Source organism: Macrobrachium nipponense, chromosome 43 (genome assembly GCF_015104395.2).
Source record: "Macrobrachium nipponense isolate FS-2020 chromosome 43, ASM1510439v2, whole genome shotgun sequence".
In the NCBI taxonomy this organism is placed as follows: Eukaryota; Metazoa; Arthropoda; class Malacostraca; order Decapoda; family Palaemonidae; genus Macrobrachium; species Macrobrachium nipponense.
Window position 1 is genome coordinate 10,479,280 of NC_061104.1, and position 21,560 is coordinate 10,500,839.

Below are 21,560 nucleotides of genomic sequence, written 5' to 3' on the forward strand. Positions count from 1 at the left end.
TCCTCTTGCAATATTTCTTGGTCCTCAGCCATTCACAAAATATATAGACATTCACGAAAGTGGAAATAAATCTTCACTCGCCCTTTTTTGTTGACAAACTTTTTCCCAGTTCCAAGGAATACTGGAATCCAAATACTTCTTCTTTCAGCTCTTACACAAAGAGACATACGACTGTGAATTAAGAAGTTCTCGCAGTTATAGTGGAAAAGAGTGCAAAGAAAAGGACCCTTGAATGTATGGTTACATTTTAATCTTATCTTTACATTTTGCCGTAAGATCTGGAGTTTTCCAATTACTCCCACCCCAAAATAATTGGAGTTTTTAAAATATAATTTAAGTTAAGATCCCCGCCACCAAAAAAAAAATAAATAAATAACAGTACTCTACGAAAAGGTGGGCAACGTGGCTAGGTAAATAGCTGTATGCCTCGCGTGCAATTTTATGTTAAAAACAGCTTTTACTATTTTCAAGCTTTGGTCATTATGTTTGCCGACAAAGTTCCCGATAAACCTCTGAATTCGTGCAGGCCTTTTTTTTTATTATTATTATTTTTTCCCCTGTTGTCCAGAGCATTAGGATCTGCTTCCTGATCTTCTTATACAAATGTCAAGTACATATTTGAAAAATGTCAAATTGTTTGATTGTCCTGAAATTTCGAATTAAACCCGGCTGGGCATCGTTCTTTTGCTGGTGTTCACAAATCGTGTAACAGAAAATAACAAAAATGGAACGTGATTTCCACAGTTTATTTTTTCTTTTCTTTTCTTTCCCTTGTAGAAATCACGCTGCTAGTAAAAGTTAAAGTCCCACGGAACACTCATCCGAAGATAACATATATATAACTTATATGCACGTCTATTGGAATATGTATTATAATTATATTACTAAAGTATACAATTACGTACATTTTTCTTCTTATTTAAAATCCTTAATAATGACACTTATAGTACATACGTTATTATTTAGTAATCGGTATTTAAATTTTCCTGTAACAATTTTTCTGGGGCTTGAAAACTTACATAAAATGTCTGTTCTTTGTACATGAATTAAGTCGACATAAGTCATATTAAAGTAAATACAGAACGTTATTAGGACTTTTAATTGGCATATTTATCGTCTCCTCTAGTTATTATGATTATTATTATCATTATTGTAGGAACCATAATAGCCTAAAACTTTTCTCTCGTCCGGACGCCGGGCCCTTGTTAAAGAATGCATAACAGTTACTCCTTTTTGAAGGCTACGTACATACTAGCATCGGAAGCAGAGTCAACAACATTAGTAGCAAAAGTAGTTATCAGTTGTAATAATTACACAAAGGCTCTAAAAGAAAGCATGCCTAAAGATATATGGGGGTCTGTAAAAAGATCATTAACCTGACTTGGTCAGTATCAAAATTTTATATCCCCAATCACCGGTCAGCATGTCTTTAAAAACGAGTAATTAAGATAAGATTCCGATTAAAAGGATGTTAAACATCAGTCACGAAGCCTTCATTAGCTATGCGATGTTTTCTGTGATGTTGGGGATAATGTATTAGTTTTATGAGCTCTAAGTTAATGATATATTTTTGGATCTTTGCTCTATTTCTGAATTATAAGGTCTGGGAGGATGTGTCTGTTCTTGCAATGATAATAATTACCGTAATAATAAACAACAATGATCTATTTTACCTTCTCCCTAATTCCATATCCCCTAACAATTTTGCAATGATTAATAAACAGTTTTTTTTGTCTTAGCCTTCGTTGTATGCACACGACGGATAACAGATATTCCTAAATGAAAAACAGTGAATGGCATCTTCAACACCGGTACGCCCTTAGCACAGACAAATGACCTCGTTTAATGAAGCTTGCTGTTTTAGCAGCGACATATTACCGCAGAGTTAAGAAATTCACTGGCATTTTTGTGTGAATTCGGATCCGAGATATTCTTGTTTGAGCAAAATCCTTTTATTTTGACGATAGGCGAACCAGAAACTGATTAACGTTGGCTGTGGCGCCGCTAGCGAAGTGTATGTGTGTGTGTGTGTGCGGCCGACCAAATAAGAACCATTTTAATGTGTTCGCTGGCATTTCTTTCCATATTTATACGTCGGAGTATTATTGTTTACTTTTTGTTTTTATGATCCGGTTTCCCGTTACACTTTATTCGTATCCCCGCTCCCCCCAACTCCCTCCAGGGGAAGAAATTTAATCATCCTGCTGTTGTCGCTCCTAAGATTTGGTGAACTGCAATAAATGGTTTACCCTGATAACCAATTACAGGTTGATAGCTCACTTCACACTAAATACTCCGCGGGATCAAAGTCGAAAACCTCTTGGGAATCGAACACATTAATTGGCCTCCAAGTTTACTTTGTAGAGTATGATCCGACAACGGGGCTCTGGCAGATCCTCTGAGACCCCCGTTCTGCCGTCGCCCCCCCCCCCCCCCCCCCCCCCCCCATCCCTCAACTAGGCTTCAAGGGGAGAGAGAGAGAGAGATGAGAGACGAGAGAGAGAAGAGGAGAGAGAGTGAGTAGGTAGGTAGCATTCAAGTCCGAAACTGTGCTTTACGTCCCAGTATCCATAAGGCTTAACGGCTCATTAAACAAAATCACAAAATTCGCCCCAAAGCCTCTTTGTCCGTAGGTCATTTTTTGGGGGGGCGTGTTTTTCTTTTTTTCTTTTTCTTTCTTTTTTTTTTATTTTGCGGCCGCGTGTAGAGGATTAAGGCCGGGGCTGCATCATTGACGAGCTGGTGATCCCCGCTCGAATGTTCCGCCTTTTTAGGCGCAGTTTTTACTCGTCGGCTAAATTAGTGGAGGCGCGTTGAGTCTATGTCTCACACGAGGACGAGCTCGCCCAGGCCGCCTCCAGGGGCCTGCTGCCAACCAAGTTCTCCCGAATTCCCTCCTCCCACCCCTCCATTTTTCCCACTGCATTTGAAGGAGGAGGAGGAGGAGGAGGAAGGTGGGGGGTTAGCCTCCAACATCCTCCCCTCCCCTCCCGAGACTTTTAAAAAAAAAATCTTACCCATTCCAATTTCACCTCAGACTCTTAAAATGGGAGAACAAGGACGTTCTTTTCTCCTGACTATGTAGAGTTCTTTGTCGTTGACCAATTTCGTTGTAACGCCAACTTATGGCATTAGAGCAATCAACCCGAATAAATAAAGGCAATGATACTTAGCACTTTTAAGAGTTTATGGTAAAAATATCAAAACTGTTGATACAATTTTTTAGGGACGTAATTGTGGATGATTATGTCAAAACATCGTTCCTTAAATATGAAATATAAGTAGGTCTGAAGGTGAAATTACATCTTCTGAGAGTTCAGAACATGTTAAGCCTTTTAAATTAAGGTTAAAATAATGTCCGTGTAAATATAAATTTGAAAATGCGGATTAAACATTGCCAATACGGCCCTTGCATGTGACTCTGGGACCAGTGAATAATTCTTAGTTACCTCTTTATGGTGATCCTAATTTTTTTCATATCTTTTAATTCAATCCTAAAACAATGAGAAAATTGTTTTAGCCAGCAGAAAGTAAATAACGATGTGGAAAGAAGCGGAAAAAGACTAATATCCAATGAAACCGAGGGTGAAAACGTTAGCAGGACGCAAAAGGATGAACCAATGAGATGAGCATCTTTGTGAGGAAAGAAAAAGAGAAAGAGAGAGAGAAAGGAAGAAAAGAGAGACGACGAAAAGAACAAAAAATGTGAGATCTTAGGAAACTGAAAACGATGATGGGAATTGGGCCCTTTTGGTAGAGGAAGAGGTCATATATTCTTGGTGGGAGTTTATGGGGCTCATCACTTTATTTAGTTTGCGGACGACCGCTGAAATTGAGAGAGAGAGAGAGAGAGAGAGAGAGAGAGAGAGAGAGAGAGAGAGAGATCACAATGCGAAAGCTTTGTGTTACATTATCAGCGTACAGGCGTCTCGTTATTTACATCATCGTTACGAGCATGTGTTTTCACATTCAAAAATCTGTACAGCAATCATAAACAGTAGTTTTTAAAACTGGGAAATGTTGATAACACACATTAACATTATGTTCGACTGTTTCTGTATTTCATAACTTTGATTTTTAATACAAGCAGATACCCAGAATCCTTTGCCTATCACTTCGGTGGTCGCGGGTTCGATTCTCGGCCATTCCATTGAGGAGTGAGAGATGTGTATTTCTGGTGATAGAAGTTCACTCTCGACGTGGTTCGGAAGTCACGTAAAGCCGTTGGTCCCGTTGCTGAATAACCGCTGGTTCCATGCAACGTTAAAAACCATACAAACAAACAAACAAACAGAATCTATGAAAAAGTAATCACAAAAACTATTCTTATGCCTGATTTCGTAACCTGTGTACAAGACAGCTGTTGACTCACTTTTTATTTCGAAACTTTGAAAAGGGTCAGTGAACTTTATTGTTTTTTTTGTTTTTGTTTTTTTAGTAATTTCTTAGATTTCCAGGTTTTTTTAGTAAGGTTTTAGAATGTTCAATTCATTAGATATTCACTCTCTTGTATTTCTACTCGTTTTTCATCCATTTAAATCACTGTTCAAATGACTCAGGATGTGAACCGAAAAAGTAGTTCTTGCTAAGGGCATCAGTGATAAAAATTTGCTAGTTTAAAATGAGAGAGAAAATCTCAGAGTAAGATGAGTAAGTCCTTTTTATTTTGCATTTTACGTGCAAAGGGAGAAGGATACGCGCATATGCAAACACACAGGAACCATATTGGAAAAAAGTAGCACTGAAAAGTTCCAATTAAACCGATGAAGGTAGGTGAAATTTACATGAGGAGAGGCTTAGATTATTAATCAAAAATTACTCTCCAGAAACGCTCCTCTCCCTCTGAATGATTTTGCAGCTATTTAATTAAAGCAATTGTTGTTGATTTGGAAATGATGATTTATGAATTAAACATCCGAATTTCACAGCAAAATATTCTTGCTTAATTAGCGGCGCTGGGGTCATCATTAGACGTTTAATTGAGCACAATTTTTTTCTCTCGCTTCACGCTGACAAAGCACTCGAACACTTGATTCGTGTAAAGAGAAGTTATTTTATATTGAAATATAAAATGTCAAAATTCTTTGGACAGTCTTTACTTTACCTCGACCTCGAGATGGAACAAAAATGAAACTGAAATATTATTTAACACAGTTAAAACTACACATGAGAAAAGAAAAATCTGACATAATTATGGAATTATCATTTTATATGGGTTAATAGAAGGAAATGCTATTTTTTCTGGATTTCTTCAGTTTAACTGTGTACACACACACACACACACACACACACCAACACACACACACATATATATATATATATATTATATATATATATATATATATAGATTATATATATATATATATGTGTGTGTGTGTGTGTGTGTGTGGTGTGTGTGTGTGTGTGTGTGTGTGTGTTGTGCGTGTTGTGTTGTGCGTGCGTGCATCCTTGTTTTGTTTTTATCGACAATTAATGATTCATTACACTTCATTTTGCAAATGTTCGTATGCACAAGAATAACCAATATAAATGCAGAGATATTATGTGACATTACTGACTTCGGTATATTTGCCATTCGACAGTGAATTATGCTTTTTGTTTATTCTTCACATTTTCTGGAAAGTTTTCGAGGAATGTGAAGAAGTTATCTTTGTATATTTATTTTGGTAATTTCCGGAAGATGAGGGCAATAATGTCATTCCTTTCAGTGTGAATTCTTATCAAATGAAATAAGGAAATTGAGGATAAACCGAACGCTATTCGGGTTCTTTGGAAGGAAAATGAGGGAAATATATGTTATCATGAATATATATCTAGCGCTTTGGTATTCATTGGTGAATTTTAGTGTAACGTCACTGATCAACCACATTCAGGAAGGGGTAAGGTGGTGGTGGGGGGGGGGGGGGGTGGCATTCCTGACACACTCAGGCCAGAAGGAAACGAATAGGCCTTCTTTAAATCCGGGCGATTTCTCATCTAGAGCGACTGCCGTTGCTAGATTAATGTCATTGAGAAGTGCACTGCCTTCTTCACTAATGGACTTGCATGACTAAGAAGTGAAAGGAGGATCAACGTCGGAATTATTTGCATAAACTGACAGTCATAAAAGAGAAAATGCTATTTGTTCTCGACTAATGGACGTACTTTTATGTTAATGACTTTCGGACGAGTCTGGTTTCGAAAATTTTTTTTTTTCCTGTGCGTGTCGTTCAGGCATAGAACAACTTCATTTAATGTAAGCCGGACTAAATACCTTTTTAAGAGAAAATCATGTTATATATATTAAATAGATCTCTTGAATTAACAAGGTACAAGGTAAAGCATATACTATGGTAACTGACAATAATGTCTCCTTTTTTTTTCTCTCTTTTTTTTTTTAGGAAGAAACCGTTTCATATATCTCAGACATGTAAATTTCATCTTACTGGACAGAGTATATATTAAAAATCATCCATATATATTTTATATGTGAACTGTTATCCAATGAAATGTCAGGTATCAGATGTTAATACATTGTGCAAATAGTATAGTCGTATTAGATACATGCATTTTAAACATCCTGATTATCTCTTAAAATTGCAGATATTCGCAGGTTACTAGGCAGAGCATAAATTCCAAGATTCAGATGTTATCCTCCATGTATGATAATACACTAAGTGTTAACAGATAAAGTCTCAGAAATTAAAGCATGGAAGACAGAGTATGAATTGCAACCCTGTTAGTCCTGGTGTTTTCAGGGCATCTATTTAAAGTGATTATTTAGATTTAATCGTGAAGAAAACGCTGTGAATGTTGATACTCAGATAAGCAAAAACATTGCGCTATTAATCCGAATGTACACAAGGCAGAAGGATTGTTCCATTTTTATGCATATACAAATCTTACACGTGTTGTGCCCTTAATCCGGAAAATACTAAGACCGAGATCAATTGCACCTGTAATCCGGAAATCCAAAATCGGAGACGGCTTTTCATTAAAGTTATCTAAAAGTCTTTAGATGTTAACTACTAATCTCATACAATTTAATTTAGTCCGTGACATAAGTCGAACCTCAGTAAGAAAGTAGATGCAATCAATGCGCTGTATTCCCGACCTACAAACATGGGACTGCGCCACAATGCTTAAAGAATACAGCCTGTAAGACTTGATTGAATGAATTATTGGGTGAAGTAAACTCTGCAAGATGTACGGCACCTGGATATATATATATATATATATGATGTATATATATATATATATATAGATATATATATATATCTAATATATATATATATATATATGATGTATGTATTATAATATTATAATTATATGATGTATGTATATCTATATCTATATATATGATGGAGGTATATAAATATATATTATAATACTATACTTATAATGTATATATATAATATTATTATATATATTATATATATATATATATATAATATTACATTAGATATATATATATTTATATATATATATATATATATAAATAAGACTAATTGGCAGAGTGATTTAATTATAAGTTGGAGAAGCTTAAGGGTTGTCAAGGAGGTGTTTAAAAACGTAATGTGAGGTAGGCCACATGTAAACAGATATGTGTAAATTGTTCAGAATTAAAGGGTCAGTAAAGACTTGCAATGAAAAAGGAAGCATATTCCAAATTTCTATCGAAATAAATATATTTCGAAGTTCCCTGTCTGCTTTATGTATATTATAAAATAAACAGGAGACCTAAAACGCTGCAGATTTTTCAAGAAGCGGATGGCTTTCGAGATTCACATCAAGCCAGTGAAAATTGAAAAGTAATATAAAAAAAACCCGTAAACAAAAAAACAAAAAAAAAAAAACGTGAAATTACAAAACCGTACGGATGTTTTTCAAAATAGCATTTGAAATTTCATGTCCTGTTTGTAATAGATAACTTGAACGTAAATGATTAAGTTTCACGGAATTTACAAGAGGGAAGTTGAAATCGGTGATTATGATATATAACATCTGAACCCCATATATGATGTCGCTTATGAGCTGTAAATCATTTGATGTAATACATACGTGTGATTCTGACACACAAAGTTCCTGTCATGCTTTTGATCTGACACATAACTTCTGCATTATTTTAGATGACAGGCTTGACATACACACACAGCCCAATCTTGAGTACTTACCCGTAGGCGGCGAAAGTAGGGTCGTAGGGGTAATACCCAGCAGGGGACGCCCCTAGACCACTGCCGTACATTGATACGTCCCCAGCTCCGCCCTCTTTCATGCCGTAACCGGAGCCCTGAAAAAAGAGAGAATATATTTATATTGTACAGAATAAATACATGCGAAGGTACATAATCTGACATGAATCATTTATATGTATATATGTATGTACACAAGTACGGTATACATACACATTATATATATAATTATATGTGTGTGTATTAATGTGTGTAACACACAAACACTTACACAGCTCGTCAGGCATTCAACCAGCAATTGTATGATTACTTGGTAGGTACGCAAAAGATCGTTAGATATTTTACTTTGTGTGTGGCACTTTGTTTACCTTTTACAGTTTTATTTATGCTTGCGCTTTTTATGTTCATATATATATAGAATATATATATATATAATATTATAATATATATATTTGTGCGTTTTATGAGTGTGTGTGTGCGTGTACTTTCTCTGGTATGTGTGTTTGCATGTATGTATGCCTGGGAATTGCATGACTAGTGGTTTTCTCTTAAACACGTCATTACAAGTAACCACTAACATTACTCCGTTCATCACCATGAGACTCTCTCTCTCTCTCTCTCTCTCTCTCTCTCTCTCTCTCTCTCTCTCATGGAAATTGTAATATTTAGAATTCCACTCATCTCTTCCAAACCCAGTGATTGACAGAATGTAATTGATGTCTCCAATCAGAACAGTTGAAGGACCAATTAGATTTAATACGATAAACTGGCGTTACAACGGCGGAGGTTCTCGACGCCTCCACTCCATTATTACATTACTAATATCGAAACTCGGGATGTCACATCTCCATAGGAAATGATCAAAATAACAGGAGAGTCAACGTTCATATCCAGAGAGGATTATGCTATACATTGTTCGGTCGTTATGTATCATCATCTGGTATCGATCTTCGATTATCTCCTTTCACCCCACTCCCAAACCCCTCACCCGCCCCCCCAACCCCCTGTTCCAAGGGCGGGTTGGAAGAGGTAGGGATTTCGGTCGTCTTACGTACCATTATAAATGATATTGAATATTGGGTTAAATAAATTAAGTAGTACCTATACACACATAATATATATATATGTGTGTGTGTATATATGTGTCTGTTAAATGACTGACTGTATATCGTTTGGGGTGTACGTGTCACTGATAAAACAATATATTCATCTAATAATTTATCATCAACTAAACAACAATTGTATACTTTCCCATTCAAGACATGGTGAATTTTTTTTAGTTTCGAAAATAAGCTAAGACAGGAAACCAATTATTTGTCCCGCCCCCCCCCCAAAAAAAAAAAAAAAAAAAAAATCCCCCATCCCTCATGTTATTGTTAAAAGTCAACTCGTACCGTAAAAGACCGCCTGGAAAGGATGCTTCCCGATTCGCCATGATACCCAGATGTAAATTCTTCAAAGGGGAGAAAAACAACCCACCGAGATTCGGACTGAATAAAAATCGTGTAAATCTTAAGTTGGAACTGTATACAAATGACCCTTAAACGAAAGAGGCAATAAAGACCACTATAACGGGGAGGGGGGCCCAGGGGGGGTGGAGGTGGAGGAGGAAAGAGTAAAGGGATAAAGAGGCCTTTTCGTAATGGGCCCAATACTATAAAATAAACAAAAGATGATAAAAAAATGAAGGGGGGGAAGGGACGGCCATTATGAAGTGGTCCGGATTCCCCTCGAGTCATATATTGCCTTTCTTGTGATGATTCAGCCGCTTTGACCGATGACTCGAAATTATTAGAGTGTTTCGCTGTGTCAAAAAATATGTGTGCCAGCATTCAATTAAAGGACTTTTCCCTTTCCTTCTCCTTCTCCTTCTTTGCTGTCTGGGAAATTGGATTTCTGGCAAATGCGTCAGTCACTCTCAGGGTTTTGTTTTGATGCTCACGCCGCACAGGAGATCAAGGGGCGAGGGAAGGAGGGAGGGAGGGAGGGAGTATTATGAAGTAAACGAGGGAATAAGAGTTAAGGAAGAGGCTGGTGCTGAGAGAGAGGTGCTGAGAGAGAGAGAGAGAGAGAGAGAGAGAGAGAGAGAAGACTAACAAAACTAACGTCAAAAGCTGATGCTCTGGAATCTTCGTAAGGAAAAATCGAATGAAAATCATTTTAAAAAGTAAATTAAAGGCTCTCTCTCTCTCTCTCTCTCTCTCTCTCTCTCTCTCTCTCTCTCTCTCATTTAATTCTTGCCATGCCATGTATCACGGCGTACACGACTTTTATGGCCGTATTAAGATCAAGTGGGCATAACGTCTGCCGTATTGTGAGTGCGCTGAGTTTATGGCCCTGGCTGTTTTCACGAGACGTGCCAAACTACGCCAGTTACGCAGACGGTATATCAAATTTCAAATAATCTTACGCAGGTTCAAATAATCTTACTCAGTGGTCTCCCTTTTTTTCATTAAAATGGGTGTTAAGTTACGGTATGCTGACAAATCGTTGACGCGTTTTTCTTCAGCCTTAATTTGCCTAAAACATAAATTCCAAGGCTTCTTTTCATTCGGATGCGATCCGAAAAGTGCCACATCGGGTATCATCATCCTTTAACAGTAGTTTAGTTAAATTTAATGAAGAAACGCCGCGAAAATTCATATGCGCTTCTTCTTTTGACATCATCAGATGTATAATAAGATTTATACACTCAAAGATTATTTATCAACTGGAAAAACATTCAAAGGTCAGGGTAAATAAGAGATGGGGTTTAGTTTTATATCTGAACCACAAATTGTGTCGTCAGCCATTTATGAAAATACCAGCACCGTGGCCAAGACGAGTAATTTCTGTCAAAATCCGTTCCTTATTTTAAAGACCTGAAGCCTAGGCACCGTTGAGAAATCCACTAACTCACTGCAAGAAGTAATAAACGCTTAACCGTTTGAATGCTAAAATAGAAAAATGCCTCAAATCGGCATTTAGTGCTAGTATTTTGTCGATTTATGATTTAGCATTTAAATTTCTACTCAAGTTTAAGAGGTCGGCGCTTCAACACTAGGAACCAAATTTACGACTTTTAAATATTTTCATATCTGTAATAGCATTTAATTTCAATATCTTTTGAATTTCAAAGGGCTAAAAGAAATTCAGTATATCGGCGATATCGCACATTTCAAATAAATTTTCCGTATAGCAGACAACCGTCCTTGTGGAGTGGCTTAAATTAAACGAACAACGAACTGAAATATATCCTTCCGAGATTTCCAGGTGTTGAAATATCTAATTATTGAACCAATAATCCCTTGGATATCAAGAGTAAATGACTTCACCCACGCACTTTCAATCAATTATTACCCCTCCCATTGCTCTCAACAGAGATATCAATGGATCAGCTGGATCAGCATCTGTGAGGAGACAGCTAATTTAGGCAAGCAATTTCCGTGAAGTCTCTTCACTGCCATTGTTCTGAATGGAGAGATGTCGATTTGTCTCTCGCACGACAGTAACAGGAAGAAAAATAAGACTTTGTTGTATGCTAAAGTTTCACCATAACACTCCAGCATTAAACTGCAGGCCAGTCCGGTGTTTGCATTTTGGTGTATCGGTCTTCCAACGGCCTTAGTACCTCTGGCGGTCTCCACCATTTTAATTAGCGGTGTGCGACATGTCTGGCAACGGTTATGTCCTCCCTGGAGGCTCCCCCTCCCCCCCAATCATCCCCCGCCCCTCATTCCCCGCCCCTCCCCTCCTCCCGAATCCCTCCAGGTATGCTTAATGTGACGAACAGGGACACCGGTCGCATATTAACCAGCCACATTTTATAATGTGGTATGCAAATGAGATGGATCAATTACCACAAATGAAGCACATATTAGTTTCTTTTTTATGCAATTTTTTCATCCTATTTTCTACGGTGCGACCGGCTTTCGTCTTTTTTTTATTTCCAGGTTTGTTGTTTGGAATCTTCGCTTAACTAAATCTGCATGACATCTAGTTTGCTTAATTTAAAATGACTTTTCATATCCATACGCGTGTGTAAACGAAATCTTACATGGAAAAATAATCACGCATACCTACATGCTTACAAATGTGAATGAAAATATTTTAAAATGTACAACACTATACACAAAGACTATTCTAACGTGTCATTCCAGCACATATTCAGGAAAATTAATAGCGCACAGGATGATGTAGAAACATACATTCCTGTATATAAACACAGCGCTAATATCCTTGATGCAAATAAAAGCAGCGAGCGGAATTGAATGTTACGTTTTCTCATCCTCATTTCAGGTAAAATTATGTTTACCAATAAGACCGAATGTTATTTTTTAATGAATAGAAAGAAATTTTTAGAGGAAGGTTATATCGTGCATAGTCAACTTTTAACTTTTGAATTTAAGGACACATACAAATACAGAAAACAGTCACACGTTACAAATATATATGTATGTATATATATATATATATATATATATATATATATATATATATATTGAGCATATATATATTAGGCATATTTAGTTACACTGGCAAGATGCATGTGTTCTCTCCGTTTCAGCATAACCGTAATAAAGGGGTCCCAAATGAATGAGCTCCATTAGAGTTTACGTAGAGGAACACACACACAGTATCGTTGGCGTGTGACACTGGCTCCTTTATGCGACTCACATCGCCTCATTGACGTCATCTATAGACATTGGAGACTCTATACCGACGATATTAGGCTCTTGGAGGAAACAATATTCTCCTCAATAGGCCCGGATCGTTTATACACGCTACTGGATCCCCTATCTTCGTCCGCAGCGAGCCTCCTTGGTATTCAACTCCGGAGAGGGCGCTGTTTACTCAGGAGGCGTAAGCTATGGCTGCTCGTTTATATACCTCGAATTGCAGCCCCCAATGTGGGTAATGATGTGGCCTGTTCAGCCGTGTCTCGGTCTGTTTTAATCGGGGGGTCTGCCACTGCGATGATTGAAAGATGTCGATCTCTCTCTCTCTCTCTCTCTCTCTCTCTCTCTCTCTCAGACATTATGTAGAAGGATGTCGCTTTGGTTCATTTTTTTGATTTCCATTATGCGCTGGACGTTCTCTGTCATGTTTTGGTATCGGTTTGTGTCGTTGATTAGAACAGTATCGGAGAACGCTGGTCGTCTGGCCTGAGGACAACACACGACCAAATGCATTATTCTTGTTTTCGTCAGTCGTAAAAATATCTTGCATTATTTTAATGTCAGCGATACAAGGCGAGTGCTGGGGACCGATCCGTGATTCTCTCTCTCTCTCTCTCTCTCTCTCTCTCTCTCTCTCTATATATATATATATATATATATATCTATATATAAAAATATATATATATATATACATTATTTGAGGGAATGAGACATCAGTTTTGAGACATTTCCCGTTAACTACTCCTCCCCTCTCATTGCTACCCCATATCCTGAATGCCCCTTCCATTCCCCCCCCCCCCGCCCTTCCCATCCCCTGCCACCGTCCCACCCCGCCCTCTCCCCCGTGGGTCTGTTCCAGGGGCCTTGGATAGGATGGGTTCGCAGTGCAGCAGCACGCAACCCTCGCTCACCTCCGAACACACCACACAATCTTCCAGCGGATAAAACCCTCTCGGTCGGTACCCGAAGGGCGGCCCTGAAGGCAGCCAGCCCGCCGTGTCTATATATACCTCCTGGGGTCCTGGGGTGGATTTTCGCATGGGAAGAAAAATCCGCTTCGATGTAACGAGGTTAGAGTGAAACGTGTCCCTCGGGTAATAAAAGAGCATCGGGGAAAAGAAAGAAAAAGAAGAAAAAAAGAATAAATGTGACAGGTGTTAAAGGCAGATGACGGAAAAAGTAGTAGATATATGTAGAGAGATGTAACTTCTGATACTATCGATATCACGCCAATACCACCATGTACGTATACTACTATTTTACTATAGTATATAGCAAGTCCTCCTGTATACCCATCAGTTGTATGTCGAGTGTATACGGGATTTCAAATCTCATTTTATTGTAGCGTTATATCATGCTATGAAATCCATTGCGTTTCTCCATTTGCTTTGTACGTATCATATGCATTCAAACTTCCCCAAACGTTACGCGACCTTCAAGAAGAAGGTGAAGAAGAAGAATTTAAAAAAAAAAAAAGGAAACTGCTAAAAAGAAAAAAACGGTCTCCCACTGCGAACGTATTCATTGCCGAATTACCGAAGTTCCGGTCTGGCGCTTCGGTGGCCCCGTTGAGATGGTAAGATAGAAATTAGGTGCAAATGGCGTTAATAGACGCTCTTAAGACTAATGAGACAGGATTATGAATAGTAAAAAAAGTCCCCTCGATGGTGATGGCGATGATAGCACAATTGACTGGGTTGTATGAGGACCCCCAGGGGGAGGGGGAGGGGGGGAGGAGAGGGTTGTTTAAGCGTTCTCTCACGGGCGCAGCAGGGGGCTAAACGGACAGTGATATATACAAGGCGGCTGAATGCTGGGGAGTAAATCCGAATTACAGGATTTTTGCCACCGGGTGATAAAGTGACCCTCAGTCATTCATTCAGATCTGACGGGAAGCCAGACTTTTGATCATTCAGGATTCCTTAGTCTGAAATTGAAATTAAATGTCGAAATTGTTTTGTCCGGGTATATGGTTCATGTTACAGAATTCACTAGGATTGTGTCTGTAATATATGGGAAACATATATAAAAAAAAATCTTACGTATTAAATAGGAAACATATGCAAAAAGATTTGATGCATTATAGGGGAATCATACAAACATCTGATGCATTATGTGGGAAACATATACAAAAATCTGATGCATCAATGGGGGGATCATACAAAAAAATCTGATGTATTATATGGGAAATATATAAAAAAAAATCTGATGCATCAATGGGGGATCATACAAAAAATCTGATGTATTATATGGGAAATATACAAAAACCTGACCCATTGTATGGAAAACTTACAAAAACCTGGTGCATTATATGGGAAACATATACGAAAATCTGATGCATTATATAGATAACATATTTAATAAAATCTCATGGAAGTGGCCTAATTTTTCATGCACATATCTCCAAATGTAAAATGGCGAGAAACATACGATTTCATTAGAAAATATAACTCGTTTCTAAATGTTTTTTTTTTACAATTCATTCCATCAAGTAAGTCCATTTTCCGAAATAAGTTACGGCCACAATACCAGTCACGTTATTTCCGAAATATTAATGAAATGTTACTGAAGTCCGCACGTCAGTCACTGTTAGTGTTTTCTAACATGATTATATATTTATCTCCCTAGGCAGGTGTGAGTTCGGGTATAACACCTGTAGGCCACTCTCTCTCTCTCTCTCTCTCTCTCTCTCTCTCTCTCTCTCTCTCTCTCTCTCTCTCTCTCTCTCTCTCTCTCTCTCTCTCTCTCATGTCAATTGGGAAATATTACATACGTAATCACGCTTCCTTTATCTTTAAGAAGCTATAGAATGAAAAACGTACTCATTAAGAGTACAATTTGAATTTTATTGAAAGAACGTTTTTCCTATATGTAACCTTTAAAATATTTTATTAGAAAATCTGAGTAAATAAATTAATCTGACTGTTACCATTGCCTCATAAATTCCAGATGAATCGGACTCTTATTCTCCAAATCCAAGTATCTATCCAAGTGTCACATTATCATATAAAGGGAAATGGGTAAGGATTAAGTAATGGGCAGAATGTAATAAGAGACGGTTGCCGAGAGAGAGAGAGAGAGAGCTTGCATACCAAAGTCCCCTACAAACTGATATTCTTACGGTAACCTCTACTTCTGTCATTCTTACCTAAATATTTAGTTATTAGTTCTAATTAATTTCCCAGTGAATTGCGTTTGACTTCTTTCTTTTTCTTTTATTTTTCAGACTTTGCTTCAGCTTTTTCGTTTTCGTGGCCACGAAAGGATTATAAAATCGTCATGTATCTTCGCTTTCCATGTTTCCTTAATAACTTGGCTGGTGTAAATACATACATATATATATATATATATATAATATATATATAATATATATATATATATATATATATGTGTGTGTGTGTGTGTGTGTGTGTGTGTGTATGTGTGTGTGTGCGTGTGTTTATATAGGCGTCATCGTTCTATCGAGTAGTATTCCCGCCTTCCTAGTAAGAGATTCCTAGAATCTTAAAGATTTTGTTGGATGGGACGCCATCCACTAAAACCTGTTCTGCTTTTGTCCACATGCGCAGTGAATTAGGTACTGAGTCACAATAAATTTTATAAAGAGCATGGGGCTAGTAACTGCATAAAAACCGTTAAGTCTGCTTACGAAAAACTTCCGTAATATATCACAACACTAAGGTGTCACGGTCAGGGTACAAATATAGTTTCATTCATACACCGATAGCGTGAGTAAATATTTAGAATTATGGCCTTCTCTGAATCAGTAAACATGGGACCTTGGGTAAATTAGCCAACAACTGTGGCTTTATCGCAAGAACAGTCGTTTCAACATGATTTTGATTGTCAGTAAATAGAAGGTTTGATGGATGACGTATGCACCAGTTGGACTCTTTCTATGCTAAGGATTAGGTGTCTTTCCTTAGAGTTTCCTGTGGTTTATCATATCTGCTGGTCTTCTTATATTAGTAACTCTCTCGAATTCTACATCATCAACTTGTAAGTTTTTTTTACGAAGAGAAGTAGTTTAGCTTTATATTAGTTTTGTTTGTTTGTATACTCATACTTTGCTTTCTGACTAATCCTCGACATCTAAGGTGTTTATGTAGGTAAAATTTATTGGATAAGAAACTGGGTCCTGAATGGAGTATGAAATGGCTGACATTTGCAGATGATACAGTTTCGATGGGGGATAGCGATAAAAACTGCAAAAAATTATAAAAGAAGGTTTTTAACAAATGATAATTGATCTAAAGTAAATGAGGGCAAAATTAAGGCTAGAGAAGTGAATGGAAACAATTAGAAGATAGAGTAATAGCTCAAAATATGGACAGAGGAAAAACGTAAGTAACTGATCCGCTTAAGTTATTTGGCAGTAAATATAATTAATGATTATAGGATAGTCACAGAATAGGCAAATTAAGAAATGTAGGTAGCAGGATGTGTACAGTGGACTGAGAAGACTTGGAGAGTCTAGGGAAGCTAAAGTTTGAAAGCAATGAAGAATGTTGAGCTTATTCTCCTTAATGGAAGTTACGTGTGGATGTTGACTTCGGGGGAAAATAAGCAGGTCGTAGCTGTACAGATGAGAAAGCAGGAAATACGTAGAAGTATTTAAAATGTTAGCTTTAGGGAAGAGAATGCAGAAAGATTATTTGGAGGAAAATACTATTCAAGTTGTGAAGATATATATATATATATATAGTATATATATATATATATATATATATATATATATATATATATATATGCTACACATAAGCACACATTTGTATGTATGTATGTATGTATGTATGTATGCATATGTTATGTACAAGAATGGATTGCTTAAGTCACGTTCGTATTTTCCCTGATCGACTTTCCATTATATCATAGAATTTTAAAACGGTACTATTTCTCCTCCTTCCACAAGGCAGTGCGTTAGGTATAAGCAGATCAATGAGGATATGCCGTCGTCGTGTTTATACTAACACCCGTTCACTTTTTTTTTTCTTTTCCGTTACGCCCCTATCACGTCTTATTTCCGACTTCCTGGCTGATGGCTTCATTAGCGTTTTCTGTTTCCTTTGTCTATAATTATCTGAGTCTTGTTCTTTTATCATCCGTCGCTAATGTTGTGCTTATGAAGATTTTATTATTTGAACGGAAGCTTTAAAGATTTTTTTTCATGCTGCATAAACTTTTGATTATTTTAACTCGAAAAACTATAGATGAGTCATTTGATGTTTAACGTACTTTGTATTAAATTGGCTAAATTCCCAGGTTCTTTTTCCCAGATATTTTAATCGCATTCGAATAAACAAATAGTAGATATGCATGTAGTAATGTCGCACCGTAATAATGGGGAACTATTATACACGCATACATTATACTCGTACACGCCAAAGATATATATCAGATATCTTACCCACTTCCATCCGGCTCAAATTAACATACGACGTGCAGAAAAAAAAAAAACAAAAAAAAAAAGCTCAAGTAGACAATATCAACTCATAAATATTCATATCGGGACATTTGAATTTCTTACAATAAGAGGCAGGCAATGTTGATGTTATTGGTTGTTGTAGCGAATATTTACGTAGGGGTAAAACCTTTAGTAAGCTTCCTGTTTTATGTTCTGCAACGGCGTTGCAGAAAAAATAATAATAGTAAATAGTATTCCTTGCATTAAAACGGAAGCAATGCTGATGTTGTTGGTTGTATTAGCGAATACGATTGAGAGAACCCTATGTTAGGGGTCAATTTAATATTCTGTAATGGTATTTAAAAAAAAAAAAGTGATCTTTCGTGAGATATTCCACGTTCAATTCCATGTTCAGTGTTTATCGATGTTTATTTTCATCCCTGTGACGCGCGAATGGATTCAGAACCCAATAATAAATACTTCTGCTAACGCGTCAATCTATAGACGTCCCTCCCCCCTTAAACGTGGCATTAGCGGGGTGAACTGGGGTGTGGAATCGAACTCTTTAACGGGAAAAGGAATCGATTTGTTTCGTTGGAATATTTCCGCGGCTGCTTCCGATTTTACCCGGCGTCTAGACTCACGGGACCTACCTGATCGTAAATAAGGGAAATGGTTGTGACCAAATTGAAAAGGTTATTTATTTGCTGCATGCCAGGCTTCGACTCCTTCATTGAGTACGGACACGTAATGGCGCAATTTGGTGTATTGACCGAACAAGGCGCGAATACTATTACTTCGTAGGGCGAGAAGGACGTGCCGATATGTTTTATCGGATTTATAATGTGCTGATATTGTTTTGATTATAATCAAACTTTCATGCCGGTGTCATTTAATATCCGTATGAAACATTCGGTATTGATGCGATGAGTAATCTTCTTAATTCGATATTGCCTTGGTTTTACCGTAAGAGAAGAGGTTTTAATAATGAAAAGTGAATAGAATTTTGATGCTCTCAGATTTCAAAATATTACTGACACCGTTATTTATAAGCAGCTTTTGATCACTCGAAACTAAACAGATTTTTTCCATCAGCAGAAGAGATAAATTCACCCTTGAATGAACAACAGGTTCCGTCATAAATGACAGGGTAGAAAGACGGGGAGGTCGCCCGGGTGGGGTTGTGGGGGGGGGATGGAAGAAGGAAAGGGACATCTAGGCATTATGGTGATTAAGACGAGATGAAGCTACTTTGCATACCGCCGCCTTCCCCATCGCAGCCTCCAAGGTTCCCTTTTTTTTTTTGGAGAGGGGGGGGAGAGAGGGGAGGGGTGTTGCCTGGGCCATCTCCCCTTCGGAATCGCTAAATAACATTTTCGCCGAATTAAAATTCCCCCGGTCGCGCCTCGATGCTTTCAAGGTCTGACACCTCGACGTGGGTGTGTAGATAATGTTAATTAATTTGAGTCTTAATTAATTTAAAAGGGGGATCTCCCAAGGTGCGGGTGAGGTGGTTGAGTGTGTGTGTGTGTGTTCAGTGGTGCGTCTCAAGATCTTTCGTTTTACTAACATTTTTTATTTGCGTAATCTGTCATTTCTTCAGGAATGCGTATTAATAATGATAATAATGACAATAATAATATATTATTATTATTATTATTTATTATTATTATTATTATTATTATTATTATTATATTTGTAGCGGCAGGTAAATCATATAGCAGCTGTCCAAAGTTCATTTCTTCCTTGACGTTTCGACAGAGCTTTCTACCATAATCAAATAGCGAATGAAGTCAGGAAAAGCATATTTATACCAGCAGGCGGTCTTGCAAAAATTTGTTGGCGATTTTATTATTATTATTATTATTATTATTGTTTTTTTTTTTTTTTTTTTTTTTTTTTTTGCTCTATCACAGTCCTCCAATTCGACTGGGTGGTATTTATAGTGTCCGGGGTTCCCGGGTTGTCCTGCCTCCTAGGAGGTCCATCATTTTCTTACTATGTGCCGTTTCTAGGATCACATCTTCTGCATCAGTCCTGGAGCTACTTCAGCCTCTAGTTTTTTCTAGATTCCTTTTCAGGGATCTTGGGATCGTGCCTAGTGCTCCTCTGATTATGGGTACGATTTCCACGGCCATATCCCATATCCTTCTTATTTTCTATTTTCAGATCTGATTAACTTATCCATTTTTCCCTCTCTTTCTCTTCAACTCTGGTGTTTTTCCCATTTTTTGGTATTGCGACATCAATGAGTGATACTTTCTTCTTAACTTTGTCAATCAACGTCACGTCTGGTCTGTTTGCACGTATCCACCCTATCCGTTCTGATACCATAGTCCCAGAGGATCTTTGCCTGATCGTTTTCTATCACTCCTTCAGGATGGTGCTCGTACCACTTATTACTGCAATGTAGCTGATGTTTCTTGCACAGGCTCCAGTGGAGGGCTTTTGCCACTGAATCATGCCTCTTTTTGTACTGTTCTGTGCAAGTGCCGGGCATTCACTTGCTATGTGGTTTATGGTTTCATTTTTCGTATTGCACTTCCTACATATGGGAGAGATGTTATTTCCGTTCTTATAGTGCTTTTTAATGAAACATATCTGGTTCTTAGGGCCTGATCTTGTGCTGCTGTTATCATTCCTTCAGTTTCCTTCTTTAGCTCTCTCTCTGTAGCCATTGCCAATTGTCATCGCTGGCTAGTTCTTTAGTCTGTCTCATGTATTGTCCGTGCATTGGTTTGTTGTGCCAGTCCTCTGTTCTTTCTGTCTTTCTCCTGTCTCTGTATACTCTGGGTCTTCGTCTACTTTTATTAGTCCTTCTTCCCATGCACTCTTTAGCCACTCGTCTTCACTGGTTTTCAGATATTGCCCCAGATGCTCTGTTTTCGATGTTGACGCAGTCCTCTATACTTAGTATCCTCTCCCTCCTTCCTTTCGTGTTATGTATAGTCTGTCCGTATTTGCTTCTTGGGTGTAGTGCTTTGTGTATTGTCATTTGTTTCCTGGTTTTCTGATCTATGCTGCGGAGTTCTGCCTTCGTCCATTCCACTATTCCTGCGTTGTATCTGATTACTGGCACTGCCCATGTGTTTATGGCTTTTATCATATTTCCGGCGTTGAGTTTTGACTTGAGTATCGCCTTGAGTCTCTGCATATATTCTTTCCTGATCGTGTCCTTCATCTCTTGGTGTTTTATATCTCCTCCTTCCATTATTCCCAGGTATTTGTATCCTGTCTCATCTATGTGTTTGATGTTGCTCCCATCTGGTAGCTTTATCCCTTCAGTTCTCGTTACTTTGCCTTTTTGTATGTTGACTAAGGCGCATT

At 37.7% G+C, this 21,560-nt stretch overlaps 1 protein-coding gene across 5 annotated transcripts in view; it reads right to left on the bottom strand.

The window, feature by feature from the left end:
* Positions 1 to 21,560, bottom strand: part of LOC135213520 (homeobox protein araucan-like) — a 176,204-nt gene that overhangs the window by 102,883 nt on the left and 51,761 nt on the right. For all 5 annotated transcript variants that reach the window (XM_064247436.1, XM_064247434.1, XM_064247437.1 and 2 more), the window contains exon 3: positions 8,154 to 8,269. In XM_064247436.1, coding sequence (XP_064103506.1) covers positions 8,154 to 8,269 — 116 coding nt within the window. The remainder of the gene's footprint in view (positions 1 to 8,153; positions 8,270 to 21,560) is intronic.